Source organism: Betta splendens, chromosome 7 (assembly GCF_900634795.4).
Source record: "Betta splendens chromosome 7, fBetSpl5.4, whole genome shotgun sequence".
In the NCBI taxonomy this organism is placed as follows: Eukaryota; Metazoa; Chordata; class Actinopteri; order Anabantiformes; family Osphronemidae; genus Betta; species Betta splendens.
In genome coordinates this window covers 14,271,475-14,278,820 of record NC_040887.2, presented here as the reverse complement: position 1 = coordinate 14,278,820, position 7,346 = coordinate 14,271,475, and the positions used below count along the sequence as shown (strand labels likewise).

The window sequence follows — 7,346 nt, the reverse complement described above, 5'->3', positions numbered from 1 at the left end:
AGGATGGATTTGACTTTGGCTGATCTGACTGACAGGATTAATATTAGCATCAATAAACTCATGGTTTATTAATTTTGATCCAGAGTCGACTGGTGTCTCCAGTCTCCTGAATCTGAGTCTCCAATCACATTCAGGGTCTTACCAGAATTGACTGGAATATGAGCCATGCTGACAATAACATTGTTCATGCAGATGTTCTATATACAATGATACTGTATCACAGCAAGCTAAAATCTGACTAACAGCATCAATAAAGTCAAGATAACCAGTGTGCAAAACAGTTAAACAAGCAAATAAACAGCAAATTCTGTTTGTGTTGTAGTTTATTGGTGTATAAATACAGAAAATATAAGAATTTAGATAAGATAATAATAAGAAAAGTGTTTCTATGACACTGGAGCACATGGCAGAGCACTTAGTGTCTTCTGTAAAGAACAGAGGATGTGAAAACAACAAAACGAAAACAGAACTGCTTCTGGACTACAGAACATTATGCACTAAATAACATTACGTGCTCAAGAGTTAGGTTCATGACAGAGCATATAGTATCTTCTGTAAATATTAGATGATGTGACAAAAACAATAGGAAAGTGGTAATGCTTCTATGGACTAAATAACATTACCTGCATAAGAGTTAGGCTTTAAAATCTGAAGTGTAACAATGAGTTTGACAGATTTTCTAAACCAGGGATACAAAAAAGCATAAATTAGGGGATTTAGACAGGAATTACAACACATTATGAAAAACACGATGATCTCAGGCGGTGAACCGAACATCAGATCAGAGCCAGAAAGAGACACACAATAATATGGACAGTAACACATTAGGAACACAGCAACAACTACACCCAGAGTCCTGGCTGCTTTCAGCTCTGATTTATGAACAATCACAGTCAGTGAACGCTGCAGTTTAACAGCTGCAACGTGGGAGCGCAGGGAACGAGCCTGAGACACAGCCACCACAAACACCCTCACATACAGGATGATGATGGCTGAGATGGGGGCAATGAAGCTTAAAACCAGGTCAGCATCTCCATTTATGCTAATCACACATTCACCATAACAGGAGGTAAATCTGCCAGGTTGTTTCAGGTTATCACTTAGAATTGAAAGGCTGTAGAGAACACCGTAAATCCAACACAGAAAAATAAAGATTCTAACTTTTTTTTCTGTAACCCTGTTGTGGTAACTCAGAGGGTGACAGATGGCAACGAAACGTTCCACTGAGATCAGCACCATGTTTACTATCGAGGAACAGACAATAATAGAAGCAACCAAATTACACAAAACACACAACAGATCACCAAGGAGCCAACATGGTTCTGTTAAAAGAGTCTGGATTGGCATCACAATGAGACCAACGAAGAAATCACAGACAGCCAGAGAGAGGAGGAGGAGGTTGGTGGGAGTGTGGAGCTGCCTGGAGGGAGAGAACAGCATCACTGTGAATGTCATAAACACCAACATCATTATAACAAGTAAAGTACAGTGTTACTTATTGTTAAATACTAAGATGATGGACAACAGCGTAATGAAGCAGTATTTGCTAAGACATTAGTCTGTGCCTGAAGTGAGAGATGGAGATGATGACCAGCAGGTTGAGAACTGCAGTGAGCACAGACATGGACGGCAGCAGAGTGTAAATGAGCATTGCCTCAGTGTGAGTGCGACTGTGCTTTTTGCAAGAAGTGTTGAGCAGTGGAAAGCACAGTTTAACGTCCTTCATCATCTCCATCGCTGAAAAAGGAAGAGAAGCTGCTCACATATGCAGCCTTCTGACCAATGTCTGAGTCAAACAAGGGTTTTATCCGTTCATGTTTCACCTCCTCCCTCTTCCTTTACATCATACTCTACACCTGCATCTACAACACTTTCTAAACAAACCTGTTTCTCTCGTGTGACAATTTGCCTTTTGCTGGTCTATAGGGGCAACACAGCCACACGCACAAAGTAATAGTTTAGATTTAGTTACAGTTCAGTAAATATTACAGTGAACCTGCTTCATTACTGTTATAATTTTTAACTCTGACACCAGTCACATATCTTAATGTTCTACTGTTTACTCTATAGATGATAGTTTGTCATATATAATACTTATATCATTTGATTATGTCAATATGTAACATGACAAAATAAAACAAAACACGTGGGCACAAGTTTTAAACAAGTGTAGAGGAGTTCTGTTTGTGTTGTTCACTACTAGTCTAACGTTGGACACGCATTCTTTTTCTTCATTTTTATGACTATATACATTGTAAATTCTCATTTAAGGTATCAGATCTATGCATGAACAGACTGAGTTATGTAGTGAAAAGGGTATGAAATAACTCAAATCATGTTTTATATTGTAGATAGAATTTTTGTTTGGGATACTACCTTGCATTCTCTTACTGAGCTTCATAAGGTCTTCAACGGAAATGGTTTCATTTCACAGGTGCCTTACTGAGGTTCATTTGTAGAATTTCTTGTATTATTGGGGTTATTACAATAAGGAAAATCATTAAACCTAGTGTCCAAAGATTTAACTGGTAGTGTAATTTATTGGTATAAAAATACTGAAACATACAGGAATTATGCAGAAGAAAAGTGTTTGTGATTGTGGAGCTCATGAAAGAGCATATAGTATCTTCTGTAAATATTAGAGGATGTGACAAAAACAATAGGACAATGTCACTGCTTCTATGGACTAAATAACATTACCTGCGTAAGAGTTAGACTTTAAAATCTGAAGTGTAACAATGAGTTTGACTGATTTTCTAAACCAAGGATACAAAAAGGCATAAATCAGAGGATTTAGACAGGAATTACAACAAATTATGAAACCCACGTTGACCTCAGATGGTGAACCGACCGTTAGATCAAAGCCAGAAAGAGACACACAAAAATATGAGCAGTAACACATAAGAAACACAGCAACAACCACACCCAGAGTCCTGGCTGCTTTCAGCTCTGACCTCTGAACAGTCACAGTCAGTGAACGCTGCAGTTTAACAGCTGCAACGTGGGAGCGCATGGAACGAGCCTGAGACACAGCCACCACAAACACCCTCGCATACAGAAAAATGATGACTGAGATGGGGATGATGAAGCTTATCACAAGGTCAACAGCTCCGTTGACACTAATCACACATTGTCCATAGCAGGAGTTAAAGCTACCTGGTTGCTTCAGGTTATCACTTAGAATCAGAAAGTTGTAGAGAACAGAGTAAATCCAACACAGAAGAACAGAGATTCGAACTCTATTTTCTGTAACTATGTTGGAGTAACTCAGGGGGTGACAGATGGCCACGAAACGTTCCACTGAGATCAGCACCATGTTTACTACTGAGGCAGAGACAGGGATAAAGGTTACAACATTACAGAAAAAACACATGAGGTCACCTAGTAACCAGCAGGGCTCTGCAAAAAGTATCTGAAACGGCATCACAAGGAGACCAACGAGGAAATCACAGACAGCCAGAGAGAGGAGGAGGAGGTTGGTGGGAGTGTGGAGCTGCCTGGAGGGAGAGAACAGCATCACTGTGAACATTACAAACAAGAACATTATAACAACATGGTAAATTACAGTATTATATAGTTAGAAGAAGGATATGATGGACAACAGCCTGATTAAAGTAGATGTTAAGCCATTAGTTTGTGCCTGAAGTGAGAGATGGAGATGATGACCAGCAGGTTGAGAACTGCAGTGAGCACAGACATGGACGGCAGCAGAGTGTAAATGAGCATTGCCTCAGTGTGAGTGCGACTGTTCCTTTTGCAAGAAGTGTTGAGCTGTGGAAAGCACAGTTTAACATCCTTCAGCGTCTCCATTGCTGGAAAGAGGAAGACAAGCTGTTAAAATATGCAGCCTTCTGTGTGTCTGAATCATACAAGGGTTTAATCTGTCCCTGTTTTACCTCCTCCCTCTCACTTTGCCTAATGCTCCTTACTTGCATCATCGTCACCTTGTATAGAAACTGTTTTTCTCTAGGGTGACAGTTTGCCTTTTGCTGGTCTATCGGGGCAACACAGCCACACACACAAAATTACATTTTAGATTTGGTTACAGTTCATTGGTTCTTCGGCAGACTACATTGGATGTAGTGCGTGGGAGAAGTATAAACAAAAGCAAGGCAAGCTAACAAATGCCACAGCTAAGTGGTTAGCTACAAACTGCAGGCCGATCAGTGTTAGACCAACATTTTCTGAGGAACGTTAATAGAATCGAAACAAATGACCGCACCTCTGGGCCTCGCTCAAGATGCACCATCACAAGAAGAATACCCACCGTTCCCTGCCTGTAGCCGCTCAAAGGCCGATAGCTATCAGCTGTTCACCCTAGGTGTAGGTGATTGCAGAAAAAGGTAAAAAAAGGAGAAAAAGCACTTCTGCCATGCTCAGTGTGTGTAAATGTGACCCATAGAGTCATAGGAACGCCCCAAATGTCTAAAAACTGAACTTTTGCATGATATGACCCCTTTAACTTCAATACATGATGGTAAAACTTTAGCTAGTAATTAGATGTGAGTGTGTGTAGATGTGGTAGCATTATTATTTTTAATCTCCCTACCTTATTCTGCGTACAGTACCTCTAACTGTGACGTTAACTGAACTTTAGCTTCATGGATCACTCTTATTTTCTCACTTCTATATCAGTTCACGGTGAATCACTGACGGCGGTGGCCCGGGGATCGAAGGGTTACTCGGCCGAGATGCTAAAGATAACCTCGGGCTAAGGGAATCTCAATCAACAAAATCAAATCAATCAAAATGCACAAAATCAATGAGTGCAAAATAATTTCCCTTTTGGATTAATAAAGTTTTTTGTATCTTTAATCTTGAATAAAGTTGTCTAGGATTTCTGTGGGGAAAAACAACACATGTAACATCATGTAATTTTATCTAACTTGTATGAGGTTTTAACAAAAGAGTGTCATCATTTCTTCTTCATCAAACTGGATTTGAGTGGAAGAATTCTGATTAGTAACAGTAATTTCATATAGCTTTTTTTTACTGCTAATATAATTGTTATTTCTAAATTGATAGTTAAAGGAATGGTCACATGCATTCAGTGCTGATATTTTTGAAAACTGTTACCTGTGTAGTATGAAGTTGTTAATGCTGTTAATGCAGTTGCAATTTTCACAGTGCGTAAACTTGAATGTTTCAAATGAAATATTGTATTTTCAGGAATTCTGTGTCAAGCGACAACATTTTTGCAATCTTTTAGATAAACAATTTTATATTGTAGGTCAGCACGACCTCGGTCTGAATGTGTGGGCGTTTCTTGCATCAGTTGTTGAGCTGTGGAAAGGACAGATCATCTTCCTGCAGTGTCTCTATCACCAGCAGCTTTGTGTCATACTCATTCATTTATGTGTCTCTCCTCCCTCACCAGTTGTCTCTAAGTCACCTACCATGATGTCACATCCTAAAGTGATACTAAATGTGTTTCCAGTTCAGTCATTCAGTTTTTTTCCTATTTTCTTTCTCTAAGCTTTAGTCCAGCTTTTGGTGTATTCACTTCAGAGAATAGAGAACACCCAACACAGGAGAATAAGGATTTTAACTGTCCTTTGTGTGAGCTTTGTGGGGTAACGTAAAGGGTCACAGACGGCCATGTAACGGTCAACTGATATGAGAATCATGTTACCTGCGATGGCAGGAACACTAATAAAAGGTCGAATAGCACATACGACACATAACAGGTCACCCAAGAACCAGCAGGGTTCAAGTAAAAAAATTTGAAATGGCACTGCAAAGAGACCAACGATGAAATCAGAGACAGCCAGAGAGAGGAGGAGGAGGTTGGTGGGAGTGTGGAGCTAATGCAGAAACATTAATATACCTCGAAGTTGGGGCACCAGGTTTGTTTTAAAGCTGAAACCACGCCTGTATCAATCTAGTCAACGCCAGATGTCAATTCAATGAGTTACCAGTTATGAACAACAATAACCACTTTCTCGTGATAAAACTAAATCAGTCTCTTATGCCGTGAATTCTTGTCGCGGTTCAGTGACCTCTGCTTAAATCTGAAGAGCAATGCACGCAAAACCAGATTCCTTTTAACGTTTTATTAATCTAACACTACTGGATATATGAATAACATAATATGGAAATACTCAAATAAACAGAACAGAATATAAGAGAACGATTAGAATGAGATGATGAACAGTGAATGAATCAATGAGTGAAAACACAAAGAATGGTCAAGACCTGAGTGTGTGATGGCTTTGATCAAACGAAAAGATTACTTGTCTTTAACTAATGCAAATCTAAGGATAACTAATGAATTTAATGTTCAATTTTAGCACTTTGAGAAACACCAGACTTCTCAGAGGATTAGAGATGTTCGTCTTGCCTTAGTTTGGAGCTGTAGCCGCTGTGCAGCGTCTCCCGTTACCGGTTGGTGGAGCAGGCGTGCCCTCTCTGGTCCAGGTGCCACAGCCTCTGGGCCAGGAATCGTCGCCTGCGGTGATGATGACGGCTCGGTGTCAGCGAAGTAACAGTCAGCCAGGCTGAACTTTCCAAGGTGTTTCAAAACATCAGCGCTACTGTACTTAAACTGGCCCAAAAAGGAAACGGGCTGGAATCTAATTTAATTAGTTGGATCAGAAATAGCAAGTCAATTATGGACGGTTTGTTATAGTTTCAGTTTCGCGGAGTTTCTTGATGACTTTCTAACGTAACAAAATTTGTTGCTCGTTAGTGTTTCTAAGTTTAACTTAGGTTTACAAAATTTAAGAACAAAGGAAAATTAAAGAAAAGTAATGCGACGTAAAAAGAGAAGGTGAAAGAAGTTTGAAGATAGAGGGAGATCCGATTCCACTATGGTGTCACTGGTTTAAATACCCCTGGGGCAGTGGTCACTGCAGGGCGGAGAATTTATTTCAACCAGTGGTGAAGAGTTCCACCTCTTCAGATCAGGAATCAAACTATTTAATTTGGATCGCTCCTAAATCTGGGATAACTAAGCTTTCCTCTTTTCATCAAGCTCAAAGTTCCATCACACCATAACACAATACACGTGTAACGATCACTTTGACACTCAAATAAGCAGAGAAGTCAGAATAATTTAACAGCAATATTAAATGCATAGAAAATTAAGGTTTTATACGTGGTCCCTTAAAACGCTGTAACAAATGAAATGTTTTTCATCATGACTGGTCTTATCTTATGTAACACCCAGTAAACACTAAAACATACACGAATAATAGTTTACAGAAATAAAAGCTTTAACAGGATGTTTTTTTCAGAACTCAGTTCAATATACATTTTAAATAAATGTGGCATTTTACTTATGAACAAATGGCTCTTTGAACCACAAGGATGTAACTGAGTATCACTGCAACAATATATAACCAGAA

The 7,346-nt window shown here is 39.3% G+C and overlaps 2 protein-coding genes across 2 annotated transcripts; both read right to left on the bottom strand.

Annotated features, from left to right (window-relative positions):
• Positions 1-305: 305 nt before the first annotated feature.
• On the bottom strand, positions 306-1,447 carry LOC114859013 (trace amine-associated receptor 7a-like). Its single transcript, XM_029156831.3, has one exon. The coding sequence runs from the start codon at positions 1,438-1,440 to the stop codon at positions 610-612; it is 831 nt and encodes a 276-aa protein (XP_029012664.2). The 5' UTR covers positions 1,441-1,447; the 3' UTR covers positions 306-609.
• Positions 1,448-2,531: 1,084 nt separating this feature from the next.
• LOC114859064 (trace amine-associated receptor 13c-like) lies at positions 2,532-7,346 on the bottom strand. The gene is made up of 2 exons (XM_029156936.3): positions 3,641-7,346; positions 2,532-3,497 (listed from the first exon to the last, which is right to left on the bottom strand). Exons 1-2 carry the CDS (start codon positions 3,808-3,810, stop codon positions 2,687-2,689), a joined length of 981 nt encoding a protein of 326 aa, XP_029012769.1. The 5' UTR covers positions 3,811-7,346; the 3' UTR covers positions 2,532-2,686.